Consider the following 20811-nt stretch of genomic DNA (forward strand, 5'->3'; position numbering starts at 1 on the left):
ACCACTTTAGGGGTTTCTATGAAATATAATGTTACCACTTTAAATAGGGCTTTAAAACAGTTAAAGGATTTAATGTAAACCAAGAACCTGTACAAACTTACAAACAACTATATGTAACATAAGGGTCAAAATAAATGCACACAGGTGCAGAATAAATCCACGAATGTCATTTTCTTATTAAAATTCTGTATAACTACCTTTTTGTTTTCACTCATTTATTTAAAAACCATACCATCCAATCACACTTCTTCTTGCTTTTATTGTTAATGACATCATTCACTGCTCTAAGCAACATGGAAGAGGGAGTAATCGATTTTAAGCTCTGGGCATTTTATTTGTACAAATTCTGCAAACTATAATTTGTAATACCTCACTGGCCTACACATGAAAAAATTGGCAAATTTTAATGCAAATATTTCAAAGCAAATTTACTCTTTTGTTTATTTACTTATTTTTACAGATTTGTTTATTTGAGAGAGAGAGAGAGCAGGGGGAGAGGCAGAAGGAGAGGGAGAGAATCCCAAGAGGAAGAGAATCCCAGGCCTTGAGGAGCCCGATGTGAGTCTTAATCCCACGACCCCAAGATCATGACCTGAGCCAAAAGCAAGAGTTGGACGCTCAATGGATGGAGCCACCCAGGCGTCCCATCTCAAAGGAAATTTAATAGCATCTTAAACTCTGAGTTAAGTAATCTGTACTTTATATAAATTAGGAAAATCTCAGGTAGATCAGGGCATATTGGATTATCATCATACCACCTTTTTCCCATACCTTCATACTGGCACTACCACTGTCTTAACTGGCAGCAAATAAAAATTCCTTCATTTTTCTTTATCTCTTGTTTGCATTTCAGTCACGTGAATTTAGCTTGCTAGTCTTTTTCTAAAAGTGCAGTCTAAAAACACATATACAGGAGCTTTCTGTAAATCTATTATTTTTAATCAATAAAGGCTGGTTTGTGTTACATTTATTTGCTATTTATATATAGTGTAAAAACCTATTAAGTAGATTACAGCAATAAGGGTATTAGTGTTATAATTCTTCTGGTATAAATCTGGTCAGTTATCTTGTTTTTACCAAACAAACAAAAATTCAGTCATAACTCCTGATTATTGACATCTACCTCTGGCCAACCATCCCCAAAAATATGTGGAATTGGTCACACTGGGGATTGAATGTCTAGGGCCCTACAAACATATCATCGTTAATGCATGAATTTCTCTTCTCCACTCTTGAAACAATTCAGACAGAATATATTCAAGCCAATCTATTCACAGTAAATGTGAATTATGAAACAGACCAAATCAGAAGCTCCTTAAAACTTTCCTTTGGTTACTAGACAGACACACACCTCTTAAAATAATTGCAAAAAGAACAACACTTTAAAAACCACAACCAAAATAAAATTATTCAGTCAATAGCTGCTGGAAATCATTATGTCATTTTGGTCTAAGCTAGATAATACAGAAGTGTCTCTTCATATCGATTTCAATGACAGTTTTATTTATCTCAGTTTTTCCTTCTGAGACTTACAAATTTTTTCATGGGGTAACTGAGCAATTATGCAGAGAGAGTGAAACACTATCAAATTTTATAATCTCTAGATTGCTTCTGCCTATAAATGTGACAGACTATACTAGCCTTGTCAATGAAAAAATAACCCTTTGCTTTTCTATTCTCTTGCTCTCTATTCCTTATAAAATAAAAAACTAGCACTGTCTTCCAAAAAAACATTTTCTTGTATAAAATTGAAGAATATTTAAAAGTCAAAGGGAATAAATAATCAAGATAGATTGCTTTCCTAAACATTAGTCTGACTTAGGCCTTTTAGATTATATCGTAATCCTACTGGTAGTCCGGAGCTATATTTTCTTCCTTATGTGCCCATACTGGTAATCAAGATTTCTTAAAATGTTAAGCTCACTAAGAATTAAAAACAAAACAAAACAAAAAACTGATGAAGGTCATTCCAAAAAGCAAAGGCTTTATGCTTCGTCTTAAGAGAAAAGGCTATATGTTAAGAATTGTGACACTCTGATAATGATTTTAACTACACATATCACACTGAAGCTCCAAGCCTAAAACTAACATCTATTCAGAAGAAGTACAAAAAAGTGACTCTGCAGGGGCTTAACCCTATGATCCTGAATGAATTTAGCCATTTAAAGGAAGACTAAGGAAACAGATCTTCCCCAAATTATCATTCTTTTTGAGAAGGACCAGAGTAGCAAAAACCTCAGGAACAGAGTAGTCTTCAAGAAACTAATTAGAGATGGAGAAGCAATCTGAGCGTGCACTTTGCTGTTTAAATAATGACAATTAAAAACTTCTGAGAGCTACCAAGTCATTACAGCCATGATCCCCAAAGTTTGTGCAATCAGCTAATCAGAGGGTCCCTGCTCGTTTCCTGTGAAACAATCAAAGCAGGAAATAGGGAGACCACTCTAAAGAACCACTAAATCAAGTAACTGTTACTTTTCCCCAAGCTTCCTTGTAGATGCTGACTTCTGCCACCTTTGTGAAGGAAAAAAAAATTTCTATCTAACTTGACACTTTTTTCTAAAATCTGGGACCTTGTCACTGCACTAGCGAGTGATATTAAAAAGGTAATGCTTTCCTAATTCCATCTTAAGCAATTGCGAAGTAATTACACATTAGTAAAGAACATCTTCCCAGGGGGGAGAAAAAAGGAAAAACAAAAAATAAGGACTAACACTCACTAAACGGGCAGCTATGTTGTTCTGCGTTCCATAACGCATCTTTTCACGAACACTAAAAGGAAAGAGGCTGCATTAGTCATCTGAGCACCCTCAGCGGCACGCTCTCTGTTCTGCTTTGTTAATTATGGGATCAGCTTTCAATAAATCTTGAGCAATAAGCTGCATGTGCTCAGTAGGGCAATGGAAAGACCCCTCATACTCTACACAAGGCTCAGCAAGAACCATACTCTCTGGTTCTATCTTTAAAAATGAGATCTCTCATAGGACAAAAGAAAAAGCTTCTGAATAGGGGAAGGGAGAGAGAATTTATAAAAGGTCAAAGTTTACCATGAGATGAATGCATCGTAAATGATGTGCACAGAAATCTTTAAGTAGGGATGTCAACTGCTTTCAGGGGAGTCGCGGGTGATCTCTCCACTCCCTCTTAAAAAAACAAACTTGAAGCACAATGAGAAACCTACCATCGAATTTCTCTGGGACAACACAGGTGTCATCATAAAACTGCCTGGGGCCCTTCTCAAACATACAGCCTGTGGGAGGAAATAGGATACATTTGATACAAATGAAACTCACAAGCAATTTAAAATGTAGCCATTAACACAAAAATTGGGGTAGAAAAGGACTCTGCCATTTTTCAGCTCTGTGACCTTAGACACACTATTTAGTCTCTGTGTCTGTTTCCTCACCTATAAAATGGGAATGATAATAAATCACCTATCTTCAAGGGGCTGTTGTGAGGATTAACTGATTTAATACACACAAGTTTAAAATAGTACCTAGAGCACAGTGATATATGACAGGTAGATATTTATATTATTACAACCTCAAGCACAAAGCAGGTCAACCCTGGCAAATCTAGAAATTACAATATGTCATCTCCTTTTTCATCTTCTTCCAAGTTTTGTTATTCATGAGACAGGAGGAAAATCAAGATGAGTTACTTATATTTACCTTGCACAATTACCCTGATAAACTGAAACACATTCAGTTTACCTCTTACTTCCCCAGAGAAATATTTAGCTAGGCTAACCTCATGTTTTCATCTTCCACAGCCAAGATAGTTTTAATTTTCTTTTTTAACTTTCCTTTTTTCCTGTAACAAAACTAAGTCCACAGAAAAAATACAAAATAAATCAACAGCTTTTAGCAATCACTTTCTCCCCCATACATCCTCTACTGTGACCTTCACTGAATCATTGTCGACTTTAATTACCAGTAAGAAATTGTATATACTTTAGTCACAGTTTTCTTTCTCAGATGTCCTGGTCTCTACAGTGAGTACATAATATTAACAATAGCAGTGACAATAATTACATTGCATTTCTGCTAAATTTTTGGTCTCAAATATTTTGGATTTACCAGCTTATTACACTCTTCTTTAAATACAAGAATTTACTTCTATCAGTATCACTTATACAAAGCAACCAGTATTACACCTAACCTAAAAAGATTCACCTATGTCATCTTACTGAGGACACAGAACATTTATGTCATGAACCATGTACATATTTCCAGGAACACCTTAATAGGGAATGTATCCAGAGAAGATCCTTTTTATCCATTACTTTGCAGGTATCAAAGTCCATTAGATCAAAGCTTTCCCACCATGGTTACCATGAACACACCCACAATAAAAACTCCTTCTGCAGACCTCTTATGTGAAATTCCATTCGTAACAATTACTTGTATAAAAATGAAAAATCCACAATATATAAGGGCAAATATATTTAAATCTACTCTCTTTCATTTCAAAACACAGACAGGTCTTAAAGCAAAACTGAAATTCCTCGAAGATACATTTCAGTAGAGAGTAGTAAGGTAGGCTAATCTATAAAACACATGTTCTATTTTAAAAGGATGTGGTTGTTGGCAAAAAAAAAGAACACAGAAATCTACTTTTCAGCTGTTTATACTCACATGACTCATGTTAACAACCAACTTTAAGATAACATGACCTGAAACATCCTCCTTTTACTTTAAAAAGATAAAGTTTTAAAATAGTGGTTTAGGGAACATAAGTGATTTTTCCCATAAAATATAATGATTGATCAAATGACTGCGTCTTTGGTACGTCTGATAATTTTGACCATAATTTCAAGGAATTTCAATAATGGAAAACTTAACTTCTGTTCTGCTGGGATGAGCCAGGAAGCCTTCTTGCCTCATATAAATGGAGTGGCAGCTAGGCACTTCTGAAAGAAGAAACAACATCAGTCAAAGAGAAGTTTGGAGCTGAAAATGTGCTGTTACCAATAGACAGAGTGCAGACAGGAAAATAAAAGAAACTGACATGAGTCTCCATGAGGGGAGCCTGTCAACACGCAGTTAACATTTCAGGCAGAGCCCACACAGGAAATGGGAAAATGAGGGGTGTCTGGGTGTCTCAGTGACTGACTTTTTTTTTTTTTAATAATAATTTTTTATTATGTTATGTTAGTCACCATACAGTACATCCTTAGTTTTTGATACAATGTTCCATGATTCATTATTTGCATATAACACCCAGTGCTCCATGCAATATGTGCCCCCCTTAATACCCATCACTGGCCTATCCCAATCCCCCGCCCCCTCCACTCTGAAGCCCTCAGTTTGTTTCCCAGAGTCCATAGTCTCTCGTGGCTCACCGACTCTTAACTTCCGGCTCAGGTCATGATCTCAGGATTGTGAGATTGAGCCCGTGTGAGGCTCCAAGCTCAGCAGGGAGTCTGCTTGAAAATTCTCTCTCTCTACCTCTGCCCCTCCCCCAGCTCACACACTCACACTCTTGCTCAACTAAATGAATAAACATTTTTTAAAAAAAGAAATGGAAAATGAAAAGCATATCATAGCGGACACGATTCTTCAACAGATATGTAAATTCAAAGTTTTACCCATATTTACTAAAGGAAGGCTCTCTGGCAACTGCACATGAATGTGAGAGTGCCCTTGAAACAAATGGTGTCATGAGTTAAGATACATCTGGGGGCATTTATGGAATAAATTTGTATATCCCATGGTATTCAAAGAAAAGATCAACAAAGATTTAGTCATGGTTTATTTCATGAACACTGGTAGAAATTATTATGAAAAGACAAAATTGCCACATCTCTTAAAATTACTCTAGCCTTTTAAGGTGACTGCTATTTTCTACCCCCAGATAAAAGTATGACTGCCTTTTTATTTTGTTAAGCGCATAGGTCATATTCAAAGCGAATGGGTCTATAAAACAGAAATCCAACAATTTCATAGCAAACACCATTATGATGCTAGGGGTGAGGCTTTGCCTACCTGACCAAGTCAACTCATCACTGAGAAAATAAACTTGGTTAATGGTTAAACTTGAGTCATAGTGATGGCTGTGTATTTAACATGTTTATTAGCTTAGATATAGGGAAAAGGACAGGAATATGGATTAGGAGACAAAAGATTAAAACTGAGTCCTTAACTTACTACTAATAAAGCTAAGTGACTTTAGATAAGTCAATCTGTATCTAAGCTTATATAAATTAAAGGGTTGGACCAGGTGTTACCTAAAGTCTATTACAGGCTCAAGTTCTTTGATTCTGAACAGAATGTCACTCACAAGACCAGAGGTTGACTTCTGGTAAAGCCAATGAAGGTGTAGCTTCAGGAAGGACCCTCCACCTACAGGAATCCCTTCTGATGCCCTATACCTCATTTTGTAGATGCTGTTTCTTTTTCTTTCAGAAGATTCCCCAAATTTTATGTTTTAGGTCCCATAAACCTGGGGCCAAGCCTGTACATAACACAGACAGATTCTACAGGAATGTAGAAATATATGTGACTAAATTAATTCTAACTTCTACAAGTTTTTGAAACTTTTAACACATACAAAAATAAACTTATAAGATACATATGACCAATGTCCTATTTAATATAAGAGTATGTCCTCCATTCTACCACTTGTAGCAAGTATACGATTTCTGAACAAGTAATAAAGAACATTTAAATGAACTGGGAACTAAAGACCCTCATCGCTTCTTACCTATCCATCCACAGACTTTCATGTTATAACTGATAATTAGCACTATTTATTTGGCCCAGAGGCCATTCTTTCTTGGTCTGGAATGTTCCATTTTTAAAGTCTATCTGATTTTTTAAAAATTTGCTGGATGATGTCAACCAAAATATTAGATGATTTTTCACAGAAAAAAAGTTTACGTGCTTTTAGTCAAAAATATCTTAATGGCATGAGTTGAAAACAATATAAAACTCATTATCAAACATTTTAGAACACCATGCCTTCTTTATATAAAATATGATCTAGTATAGAATTCTGACCCTACAAAAGACAGAGTTAATCTTGTTTCCTGAAATCCTTATAATGGGGTTGCAGAGTAGTTGAACATCAGGGTTACCAAATAGCTAGCAATCCACTATATCCATACTTTTTAACCAGTGGTGCTTCAAATTAATTTTTAATGTTATGTTGATTTATTGCCAGGCATAGGACCCTCAAAGCAGCTGGGTCTAGGAGGGACAGTGTTAATGACTCTGCCATCAGCTCAGCAGCTGTTTAGAGGTAAGAATTTTGTTGTACCAATGTTGACACCCTGCCACAAAATACTTTTACTGACTGCTGCCCAGCTGGAGTATGGCTGTAAAAACAGCTGGCTGGCTCTGGAGGCAGCTAGAGGAAAACATATAGATTAAACTCCATTATATATAAGTGTGACTAAATGTAGTCTTTCCTCCCCAGAGGGGGAGAAAGAGAGGAGGAGAGGAAATTCAAGCATTTATAAGAAACCTACTATTCAAAGTTAAAGGAACATCTTATAAAAGTACTCTAACATAATATAAAATAAGCATGATCCTGGACATTTGACATCAAAGATAGAATCTGATGATCATTTCACTAATTCCCGTGTATCTATTGGCCATAAATTCTATTTATTTATATGACATTTAAAGTATACTGATTTAAAATTCATAATAATTTAATGATTTATATTAAGGCTAAAGCCAGAACCTCCATTATAGTTCCACAGACCAAACTTGTGATCTAAGGTCTAAGAAAAGCCATGAGTGGCAATTTAGGAAAAAAAAAAAAAAAATATATATATATATATATATTCATATATATGAATATAATTGTATTTCTGCCATATATATGGTGTATGAAAAAATATATATACATATATATGAATATAATTTTCTGCCATTTTAATACTATTTATTATACTCCAGAGTAAATAAAATTAACATCTAGCTCTTGAAATTGAGACACTTGGCTAGCATTGTTTAAATCCAGTCTATCCTTAAAATTGGTATCCTTTATACAGTCATGAGAAGCCTGAAAAAATATGGCTAAGAGGAGTTTATTCCCCTAAAGTAACTAAAGTCATGTTATCCTAAAGTGGTATCAGTTAATTTATGACTATCAGAGTGGGTCAGACTCTAATCAAATTGTAGAAACATTTCCAAAGTGATTATTCAATCAAATGACTAACATGGTTAATTAGGAGCCATAAACATTGCTCTGAAGTTCATCAAAGTAATGACTTGCCCAGAAAAATTACTGCTAATTAAATTGCCTGCTGCTTTCATTTCTACCTTATCTAATAAAAAATCCAACCAATGAAGTTTGGCATTACATTTTAACTTTTGCTAAATGCTCAACTAAGAACGAAACTAGCTAAGCAGTGACTTCAAAGGCAAATGTTCTGTGGCAGGGAATGGAGGCATTGCATACATGTGCATTCATGTTTTTTCATGGAATAAAGCTCACAAAGTCAGCAACAATAATAAAGTGCAGTTTAACCCATGCCCAAATGTTACTATGACAGCGTGTTTATACTGTTCTATTATGTGTCCATAGCTTATAAAGTTAGGATCACAAGCACAGCACTGATTACAAATGTGCTCCTTTTCTTCTAACAGACCTGGTTTTGAACCTCAGTTCTGGTATTTCGTGGGAGGATGATGTTTTCTTAGTTATTTAACATATCCAACTCTCAACTTTCACATCTGTAAGATGGGAAAAATACATGATATCCTTCAAAGGATGTGAAGAGGGACCATATGGGCAACATTTCATTTAATGCCAACAGTAAGGATTCAAGAAATGGTGCTTAGGGGCGCCTGGGTGGCACAGCGGTTAAGCGTCTGCCTTCGGCTCAGGGCGTGATACCGGCGTTATGGGATCAAGCCCCACATCAGGCTCTTCCGCTGTGAGCCTGCTTCTTCCTCTCCCACTCCCCCGGCTTGTGTTCCCTCTCTCGCTGGCTGTCTCTATCTCTGTCGAATAAATAAATAAAATCTTTATTAAAAAAAAAAAAAGAAAAAAAAGAAATGGTGCTTATCATTAATAACAGAAACTGTTTTTAATTGTCCTGCATGACTATTTAAAGTGAGCAAACCACAGTACTTAAAACTAAAAATAATAATATATTTTAAATCATTTTTATATCTTAATTTGCTGTTCTTAAAACAATTACTGAGAAGGTTGAACCTGTGATATTTAAAATATATTGATTTAAAATTCATTATAAATTTATGATCAGGTTTAAGCAAGAATCTCCATACATTTTCAAAATATTTGGAAGTACCTCTTTAGAGCTTCTATTTACAATGTTATGCCCTGATATTTGCTGCTAAATGACTTTGGTTTAAAAGTTTTAAATTCAGGGGTGCCTGGGTGGCTAAGTGGTTAAGTGTCTGACTTTGGCTCAGGTCATGATCCTAAGGGTCCTGGGATGGATCCCAATGTAGAGCCCCATGTGGAGCCCTGCCTTGAGCCCCCACTGAGCCCAGTGCTCAGCAGGGAGTCTGCTTGCCCCTCTCTCTCTGCCCCTCCCCCCAACTCCTGTTCTATCTCTTTCAAATAAAAAAATTAAAAGTTTTAAATTCAATCTATAAATTGAATTATGTAAATTTAAGACAAAGGATTTTGTATTATTTTGAAACTTACGGATCAAAAAGCACTACAATATGACACTTAGCATGGGCCCAGTCAGCTTGCAGAAACTTACCTACCTGTAATTTGTCACACATGAATTCGGGGGATGATTAGCTGGTCTAATATGCTATAAAAATTCAAAGCAGCAAAGCACCGTTGTCATTTGAAGGCACAGTTAATGCAGGGGCAGTGAAGAAGAACAGTAAACTAACACCTCAAACTACCTGATTTAGCCTTCACCTCTGGTAACACTGTTAAAATTGCCCTTAAATTAAGATATTCAGGTATGAAACTAAAACGTTGATTCTTCTGTCTCTTGCATCTTAAAGCCATATTGGGAAATTGATCTGGGGAGCTTTACCAAAGGTCTGACCACAAAGTGCAGTTTTGACTTTGCACTTGATAGAGCTACACACCGCTCTGATTGGCGGGTTTGCACACTGCTGCCCAGTAGTAAAGAAGGAACGGGTCCCTTCCGGGCACAGTTTGCCGAAAGCTCCTACGAACTGTATTAGGCCAGATCGGAGACAAAATATTTGCCACGACCCTATGTCACATCCCTACACTTCGCTGAAATTGTTTGTTATCAAATAGTGTGCAAACCTGGAAATATTTGATTTTGTAAACTTTGAGCAAGGAGGAAAAATGCTTCCCTTTCACTGGATGCTTTTGGTTAAATTCTTGTAGCAATAATCAGTGATAACTTAATTAGGCACTCAAGTCTCTGAGAGTGAATGAGAAATCCCTATAAAAGAGGAGTGAGCTCCATGTTGTGTTTTAACGTGATCTTGCTTTCATATGAGAATACAATGGAAAAAGACCGATTTTCTATACAGTTGACCAACTCCTTGAGGAGGTGAGGTGACAAAATCAAGTCTACCTAAACTTGTGCATCATACAACAATGATGGTGGAAAACTCGGCACATTAAATGTCCAGGGCTAAAATATGTGTGTGGACACACATCTAAAATTATCAGCCACTTAGTGGAAAATATGTGTGTGTGGTGTAATTCAATGCATACACAGGAGTTTAAACAAGTTTTTCAAAGACACGTATCTATTATCTTAAGAAATACTGAGTTATACCAAGAACTAATGACACTATTCTCATTCAAGAAAGAGGAGCATTATGACATATCCTGCCGAAGTTTCATCCGTCAAACTTCATGTTTTACTGCTTCTTTCTTCCCATTTCCCGGCACAGTGTTTACAATCCAAAGCTCTTCTAGAGTGCATAAACAACGTGAGCTTTAGGAAGATGTATTCAAATGCAAATGCACTCACATACACCCTCCTGTGGGGTCGTTTTACTATGCGTTTCCACTTGCCCCATGAACAGATTTCACGTGGCTAATCCAGAAAATTATATTTTATAAAGTTTTCTGAAACAGATGCTAAGGGGAAGGAATTTTTTTACACCCATGTGATCTCTCTATGATAGAACAAAACCCTAAAAATAAGGCCCAGGGTGAGTATGTCTGAATTCACTTGAGAAAGAAGGCAAGTGGGATAGCACAAAAATGAAGTTTTACAGGACCTGTTTGTCATCAGTCACAAAAGCTCTACATGGATGTAATAACAACTTAGTCACTGAACCGCATATAAAAAAAAGCAAGAAAGTCGGAGTTGGCTGAAATCTTAAGAGAATGATGAATTTAGTATGATCTCATTCACACTTACATGGGATCTTTTTCATTAGGAATTTTAGTAAACTATGAATATAAATGATGTAAAATCTGCAGAGATATTCTCTTCCACCACAGCTCAGAGATACAGAATCTATTGTTGATAGTCTTTGAGGACAGAAAGAGTACCGCATTAGTCTTTATATCCCTAGTACAGTGCTTTCAAGATATCAAAAAAAAAAAAAAAAAGTAATGCTGTTATCTGCATTCAGGTACTTTTAAAACATAAAGGCTATGTAACATGAAGTAACAGTACAGAATAGTATCGCTAGGAGACCACAAACTTCTCTTGTAAGCATGTGTGTTTGGGGGGGAAATAGTATCCTACACCAATAATAACTAGATTCAGGTTTAGCTTATATGATCTGGTAGGCTGACAACTTCACAAGTTTTAGAAGCCTGTGAGATTTTATTAAGTTAGAGTCAAAAATAAAATTGAAGTTATAGGAAATATAAGTACAACTGTAACTTTGTTTCTTAGATATTACTGTACTCCAACAGTTTACTGAAGTTTAAAAGAAAATACAAGAAAAGATGCCATTAGCTGCTAACACGGGGCCACAAGAGAATTCTGAAGAGGGGAACAATTTAATGTTGAGTTTCAATATTGAATCGTTCCCCTTCTGGAATCTACATGATGTGAAGCAAACACATCATGAATTGCTTTGTCCCCTCCCTGTCATCGCTCCTTGGATCACTGCAATACTCAGATATTTATTCTGCTTGCTTTGAACATGAATAATATTAGTATGGAGTTCCATATGATGGCTTCACTCCATTGCAGACAGCCTAATAGTACAGTATTTTGTTGTTCTTACACAACAGGACTCTCTTCAATGAAGAGTATCTCTCTCTCCCTATGTCTTATTCTCTAGCCCCCAAAATGGTATTTGTAAACATTAGAAATAATAATGGCATCTTATTCAAGGACTAGCAGTCTCTGAGGAAATCTCTAGGAGTCAAGATAAAAATCACACCTACAGAAATCCCTTCCTCTTGCCTGGACCCCAACTATTATAGGTATGAGTAACTTTACAAACATAATCCTATCGTATCCTTACAAAAACAGAAAGGTAGAGGAATTACGCGTCCCTTTTTATAAATGAGATGAAGGACAAAGGGTACAACAAAACATGCTTGATACGACAAAGAGAGTAAATAGTCATCTGGGCCCAGAATTCAGTGTAATATTTCCAGTGTCATACGAAGTGGGTGGCTTTGTTTTTTATTGCTAAGAATAACAAAAACAGGCGGGTGAAGAGCGCACGGTGGAGGCCCACACACTGAAACGAAGGGTCACCAGGACGGACTATTGCAAGATTCTTCTCTAAATTTAAGAAAATGGTCAATAAATCACAATGACACATGCTTGTCATTCTCTCAGTTTTGTTTTGGTTGATTTTTGCATGTATCTTTGAATATCACTCCTTGTAAAATTTTCCAGATGATATTTCAAACAATTAACTAAAAATTCTCTCGCGCACACACGATAAAAACTGTAATCATCTATTTAATGTGACAAAAATTCCTTGAAAAGGTTTCAATTAAGTTATTCATGTGTTAGGTAAAAATATTTTATGGAAATAAAAAGTCTTCCTTTTCCTCTAAACTATCAGTTAACTCACTTAAGTATACAAATCTTACAAGTGAAAAAAATTCTGTAACCACATTCTATACTTAAAAATCTATATTCAAATACTTTTAAAAAATAAATATTTATCTTATCTCTCTTGTTCACATTCATGAAACACGAATGTGCATGCACACACACACACACAGATCCAAATATGCATCCTTAAACTGTTTCATTTAATTTCAAATCTTAGTTGCACATACAAAAACAGTTGTATGTTCATTTTGTCCTCTTGCAATAAGCAGTTCTGGGCCTAGGCATCCTGATGGTTTTCTTTAAAAAGAAACTAAAAATCCCACACTATAAAAGTCCTCTTCCCTCCCTTCCCCCTTTTAATTCCCTTTTTTGATGCTAGTACAAGTCACAAGCAGATTATCCCTCCCTTCCCCCATTCCTGCCTGTAAAATCCAAGTTAGACAAACACTGTGTGGCTGAAATGACATATTTGAATGGAATTCAGACCCACCAGTTCCTGTTTATGTTTCTGATTTGAGAATGTTGTCTTCTCATTCACTATACATTAGGAACACTGCTAGGCCATAAATAGTGTTGGGTTACATGCAGGCAGAACCAATGAGCATTAATCATTACTTCCAGTCAACTGGCAAAAGCAGCAGCTGATGGAACACTACACCCTTCAGCTCTGTATAAATGGACATTCCAGAGAGTAAGAGTGTGTGTGTGTGTGTGTGTTTCCTTTCAGTCTCCATTTTATGAATGAAACTCCAGGCTCTATAGAGTCCATTCATGTAAGACAAATGCTTCCAGGGCTCTGCCCCCAGGGATCAATCAGTCATGGGTAAAACTGATATGATTGGTTTAAGACAGCCTTCAGCCTTCCATTACTGACTTAAAATGCAGTCCCTGTCCATTTGACCTGTGTTAATGCATAAAGAGTAAATCCAGACCATAGTCTCAATTCTCAAATCAAATCACTAGCCAGTGCCACTTACTGTAACTGTAGATTTAGAGCATATTTAAGTATTTCTTAGAAAAAGCGATAGAGTAGACCAGAGTACTGTTTTGGGAGATTCTCTATTTTAAATCGGAAAAGTGAGGAAAACCCATACGAGGCACGCGGGGCAATAAAAACCAAAGTCAGGTTGTGAGGCCGATCCCTAACCTCTATTGTAATAACAAGATCAATCAGGAAGACATCACTATCACTTTTCACAAGTGAAGCACCTAAAAATCAGATTAAGTGATCCACCAGTCCACAGATCCCTGGCTGAGGAAAAGAAAATTCTCTCTGGATGTTAGAGAAACAGACAGAATGTTAACATTTTCTGAAGGATCAATAGCTCATTCCTTTAAATTCCCCAGCAATTCTCCAGCTGAATTTCTTGAAGCAGTAGTTTTAAAGTTAGGATGGGGGAAAAAAACGTGAGCTGCCATGTTTCAGGAGAAAATGTAGCCATGAGCAAATGATGCTTACTAGTGGACTAGGGCCAAGGCTTGGCCTTTGGGAGTGTTAAATATCAGGTACAAAAAGCCAAAGTTCATGAAACCATAATCAGTGCTGCACTGGAAATTACTAAAGATGGTAATGCTTAAAAATATCTAGAATTTTTAGAAAGAAAAAAGCTATGTATGAGCAATTATGGGAATGATTTGTGAAGAGTCGGTCATATACCAAACACTTTTAAACACATAGTAGGTTTTATCAGCCATCTGTAACTTGGTCCTTGACTCCAGAGGGAAGAAACCACTTCTCTCTTCCAGGGATCTAAAGGCATATGGGAAAACAGTTGCAGCCAACAATCTCTATACATCTCCAAACAATTTCTGACGAAATCTTTACCATGCCTGTTGAAGAAGGAATGAGGAAAATCATAAAAGATGCCTAGGCTTTGGGTTTAAACCTGTGATGGACTGTCTACTGTGGCATCATGACAATTCACTATATACCCTCCAATTTCCAGTATCTGATAAATAAAAGAGCAGAGAATACATAAAGTTACCAACATATTTTGGAATTCAAAATTAAAATACTGGCATAGCCAGGCAGGGAGATAATAAAGAATTCTATAATCTCTCAGCCACAGAAAATAGGGAACAGAGGTAAGACCACGGAAGCATGAACATACACTGAATTATTAATTCCTAAATAACACTCTTTATTCAATGCTTTAAGTTTTTTTCCTTCTATTTGAGGTGATTCAATGATATGTAAATAAATGATGAAATTAAGCTATTTTCAAATGTAGTATTTCATATTTAGAAATTTTAAAATTATGATTACTGGCCATAGGACCTTCCATTTCGGAGAGAAGGGAGCCTGCTAGTTTATGTCAGGCCTGGATGTTTAAAATAAGTATCAGGAGCTCTTACTTCCTCTGTTCCATCTGACTTTAATTAGCATTTTTCAACAGTTTTCTTTTGTAATCACTGCATTCCTTGTGTTTCTTGAACAATATATTTGGTTGTTTACTTATGTGTAACTCAATTGTTCAGAAAAGATGTAAGAAACTTCATTAGAAAATATGCATGAGGTCAATTTCTCTAAAATATGTATCTCCTCTTGTAAACAAATAATAAAAATCATTTAAAAAGTAATAAATGCTGATGACAGAATTTTTGAGATGCTACTCTAGTAGTAATAGGAACACTCATTCTAGTAATAGTTTAGAGACAAGCTACTAGGTAATTGTGGTCTTCTGAATTTTGTTCTCATTTTCACTTTTTTGAAATTTGGTAAGTTTAATCAACCGACTGAGGCTCTGAAGAATCTTCTCCAACTTATAAAGCACTATTTATTTATATTTCTATGTGGCTGCAGCAATTATGTTCATCTTGCTCTGTTATCCACTGACTCCAACCTATAACTTTCACTTTAAAACCTTATTATAAGCTTTGCAAGGGGAATCCCAAGCAAAGCTTACTAGAAACAGCATTAAAAATTGCTTGACTACTTTTCCTACGATTTGACTAAGATGAGTAGCCACCAACACAGCAAAAACACAGAAGAACAATGACAATGGAAAAATCTTCCTCCCTTGCCATCTTAGAAACCCGAGTATTTATATTTAACTCTCTTGCCTGAAGTGCCAGCTTGGGACTGTATGAGTACCAGATAAATTTGTCAGCTCTGACAGCTGAATGTTGAACATATTCTTAGTTTTCACATACTTAACATGAGGTAAATATGTTTTCAGTATTTATTTCATCATTTCTCTGCCTATATATAATTTTTCTACATGATAAAGACAGAAAATCTTTCTTTAAATTTATAAAGGTTTGTCTATTGGCTTTTATTGACTTTTATCAAAGTCCTAAGGTGACAAAGAATATGGGAGAACTTGGGAAGGTTGCTTGGGTGAAGAATAGATTTAAAACGGAGGATGGAAGAGTCCTACCATATTCTTCAAATGTAAGCTTTCCTTGTATCTAATGTGGTCCCTCATAAGCTTTCTGGTGAAAAATGGATTCAGCTGATAGAAGTTTCAAAACGACTCTACACTCAACATGGGGCTGGAACCTACAACCCCATGATCAAGTCACGCGCTCTACTGACTGAGCCAGCCAGGCGCTCTGAGGTACCAAAAATTTTAACAAAGAATGGGTGATACCCAATAAGAAGGCTAAGATAAACTCAAATTTCATATATAATCCAAGCATTTTAGAGCTGGACGAGCTGTTAATTAGCTAACTTTTCCTTCTAATTATTACTAAAGCCTTTTCTAGATGACGTATTATGGTAAGTCATTTCCTTGACAATCTCAACTATTGACCAAGTTCATGTTATGTATCTTTTTAAAGGAAACAGAATGCATCTTAATCCTAAATGTCATTGGGTAGTCCATATTTTCCTATCTTACAACATTGAGCACCTAATAATTAGAATAAAATTTGGGGAACATTAGGTAAAGAAAAAGCACACCTTAGGTCTCAATGAAGATGCTTTTATTGCTCTGAATCAGGTAGACTGAAAAACCATAGAAACACTTAGTCCAAAAATTAGAGTATAGGATCGATAATATGGTAAGAAATTGTGGATTAAAGTACCTTATTTTGGACAGTTATGTAGAAAGACAGTGATGAACAGTGTACTAAACTAAGAAAATTCTGGTTCTAGTTTTGACTGTTTCACACATTATCTGTGTACCTGGAGGTAAGTTAATAGGAATGAGCCTCAGGCATTTTATCCCTACAACTGAGATGTGGAGAAGTAATGTGAACTAGGTGATCTCCAAGAGCTTTCAGGAGTTCAAAAATTTCTAATCCTGTAAAACAACTCCTTGTGTCAGTTTACCAATTTAAAATGAGCGTTCACCACATCTGCTACCACATGTATGTTACATGCCTCCAAACTGAAGGAAGGCCTCATCAGTACCAGCAGAGTTGCCCTACGAAACACCATTAAAAAACAGAAACCCCTCTCTTAGGAGACACAGGATGTCAGCTTTTTCCACTACCCTCTCCTTCTACTTCCTCCTCTCCTGAAGCTCAAGCCTTCTCCCCCATTTTCTGATTTCAGCAACTTTCTTCCTGTCCTTGAAAGTTCGCCTTTCCCCCCTCCACCCCCAGCTCTTAGATTAAACTGCTCCACCACTTGCCTGGAAGGCATCTCTTAAACTAAGTAGAGTCACAGAATAGGCCCTGAGGGCTAAAAACATCTTATTAATGTACTACCCCTCCAATCAACTCTTAGGTTGAGATTTTCAGTGTATCCCAAAACGCAAAGGAACAAAGCACTAATTGTGGATTGCAAACATGGTACAGGGATGAACCGGAATCCTATCAAGTAGCATATTAATTCTGCTCCCACCTCTAAGGCATTCCTGGGCACAAACTAATAGCAAGTCAGTTAGGTTTGCAACATGTGGGACTATAATATCCTTTACTTAGCACTCTTTTCACTTAAAGGACTGATGTGATTAATCTGGACACTTCTGCAACTCCAAACGGGTTGATATAGTAAAATATAATATTTTGTCCGTCTGATTAGAAAAGTAGTACCTAAGCATTGTTAAAATGCAAAGCACTTTACAGACAAAACAGAAATTGCTTAGAGTATCATCATCCATATAGAGCCACAGCATGTCTGTACTGGTCTTAATTTGCATGAGTCATACATTACATATGTAAAATTCTTTTTTACTCAAGTCCCATTTCATTAAATTTTTAAAAAAGATTTTATTTTTAAGTCATCTCTATATCCAACATGGGGCTCAAACTCAACAATCCTGAGATCAACAGTCACAAGCTTTACTGACTGAGCCAGCCAAGTGCCCCTCATTAAATATATCATTTTAAAACCTGACTTCAAATGGCAGTATAATATTTCTCAAATGGGTAGCTATAACTTATTCTACCTTTCAATTGCTATATATTTGTAATATTTCTCACTCAAACATTCATTGTGCCTTCTAATTCCTTAACATAATTTCTAGGGTGAAATGACCTGATCACAATGTATGAACATTGTGTGCTGACTTGAGCCAAACTTTAGTTTCAGGTTCCCCCCACCCCCTTAAAAATACTACCATGTAAACTATAGAAAGAAAAGAAGAGAAAAGAAAAGAAAAGAAAAGAAAAGAAAAGAAAAGAAAAGAAAAGAAAAGAAAAGAAAGAAAAAAGAGAAAAACAAAAGACCAAAGATCCAACACAAACAATTCCAATTCCAATGAAATATGTTGCTCTGTATATATAAAATATTTGCCTCCTTGGGCATTATGAATCTGCAAAACCTCATTTGCAAACATGAAAATGAAAAAACAACTATGATTCTATGAAAGTGGGGCACTGCATAAGGAACTCCCATGGAAAGCACTCAATGCACATTCAATTAATGTCACTTGGCCATTAGGGCAAGAAAGAGAAAATCATGTTGGATTCAGGAGAAACCAACTAACAAAAAACCTGTGTACTGCTTTGTGCAGTACTATTAGGCTACAGAAGGTGAGAAAGAAAACAATAAAAACAGATGTGATTATTTAGAACTTAATATCCCAATATAATTGTGATCACACTGTACTGGGTCACCAAATTGGCCCTAAAGACATTTTTAAAAAATCTTCTCCAAGTGTCCTCTGATCCAGGTTTTCTTCTCTTCTCCTGAATAAAAATTTCTACTCTACTAACATAATATTTTGCATTTTTTTAGCTTGAGTACTCGGCAGTGGAAATTGCATTCCTGTAATTATAATTATAACTAATAGACCTTCCATTTCCCATGTCATAATTAATGTCAGGCTTTATTAGAGCATAATCATGCTGCCTTTTCACTTACAAAGCTTCTTTTATTTTCACAACATTTATGTTATATTGAATTAAGCAATAAAGAGTTCTAGAGGCCTTCTGAAAGGAAAACCTCTGGATCACAGATGCTAAGTAAACTATGAAACGTTTCTGCATTGTTTTTAAATCACATAAACTATTTTCTAATGTCCCATTTGCTCAACATCAGTAAGTGAACCAAGAAATCAATGATCCAGCGATAAATACATTAGATTCCCTAAAAAGATTATTTAATGTGCTCTCAGCAAGGATGAAAGAACTAATGACCACAAAACAAAATATCTGGAGATCATACTTGTTGACTGCAATGTATGAATGTATGACATACACAGACGTGTCAACTCAACTGCAGCAATTTAGTGGCAAGGGAAATACATTTTGATACTTGCATATTAATTTTTCACAGGCCTTGGTTACACGCTGTTACTAAAGTCTTTTTAGACCACAAGCAGAAGATACAACTTTACAATGTAACTATTCAAACAGAACAGAACTGCATCCTATTGGCAATATTGAAATTAGAATTCAAAGGTGCCATACAACTTCTTTAGCAATCTGCAACAGAATTCAGAGGGAAGAAAGGAATATAAATTAACAGCTTCTCAAAAGTTAGACAACTATTCTACAAGTCATTTGCAAGGTATTATGGTACACTTAACAGAAGACATGCCCTATATCCCTTTAAAAGAGGATACTGGACAGTTGGGCAGAATGATTATGTCCCCCACAATTCACTGCAGATGCCCTAATGCCCAGTGTGATCGCATTTGTAGACGGAGCCTCTGAGAGGTAATAAGGGTTGAATGAGGTCATGACGGTGGGACCCCCATGATGGAATCAGTGCCCTTATAAGAAGAGGAAGAGGGATCAGAGCTCACTTTCTCTCTCTGTCACATAAGGACACAGTGAGAAAGTGGTCATCTGCAAGAGAGTTCTTCTCAGGAATTATATCTGCCAGCACCTCAATCTTGGGACTTCCCAGCCTGCAGAACTATGAGAAGTAAAGGTGTGTTGTTAAGCTTCCGGGTCGATGGTATTTTATTAGAGCAGCCTGAGCTAAGCCAGGGATGATGCTTTTTAGGTTACATTGGTGCTTTTGAGGATTGGACAGTGACTGACTCTGAAATTCACATTATGCATGGCTCACAAATAATGCATCTTCTCAAGCAAAGTTACACACACTCAACACCATGTTATACATAATTTTACATGTAACATAAATATGAGGAAAAGAGATATATGGAGCTAACTACAGAATCAAGAAAATGGTTTCAATGTCAATCTTGCTAGATTATACACATAAAAACATTTCTAGAACACACAGATACTTTCTAAATGCTATGCTTTATAAGTCCTTTTGAACAAATTATTTGGGCTATTTTATATGTATTTTCTATGTAAAGTTTCTTGAAATCATGGTGACTTCAAAAAACTGTGCAGCAAATAAATATATGGTTTGGGGGAAAAAAGAGAACATCAGTTAAAAGAATTTGAAATTTACAGAGAAAAATGAATCCCATCTATAATAAAATCCATTATATTACGGGGTTCTTAATAATTATGAACAGAAACTATGGACAGCTATACAAGGTTCTAAACTGAAACCGCTAGGATATATTTCAGGTACATTTAGT

At 36.0% G+C, this 20811-nt stretch overlaps 1 protein-coding gene across 8 annotated transcripts in view; it reads right to left on the reverse strand.

Moving 5' to 3' along the window:
- Positions 1 to 20811, reverse strand: part of ETV1 (ETS variant transcription factor 1) — a 92429-nt gene that overhangs the window by 14411 nt on the left and 57207 nt on the right. For all 8 annotated transcript variants that reach the window (XM_019804969.2, XM_019804970.2, XM_019804968.2 and 5 more), the window contains 2 exons: positions 4844 to 4912; positions 3182 to 3250 (listed from right to left, as the gene is read on the reverse strand). In XM_019804969.2, coding sequence (XP_019660528.1) covers positions 3182 to 3250; positions 4844 to 4912 — 138 coding nt within the window. The remainder of the gene's footprint in view (positions 1 to 3181; positions 3251 to 4843; positions 4913 to 20811) is intronic.

Source organism: Ailuropoda melanoleuca, chromosome 1, assembly GCF_002007445.2.
Source record: "Ailuropoda melanoleuca isolate Jingjing chromosome 1, ASM200744v2, whole genome shotgun sequence".
NCBI lineage: Eukaryota > Metazoa > Chordata > Mammalia > Carnivora > Ursidae > Ailuropoda > Ailuropoda melanoleuca.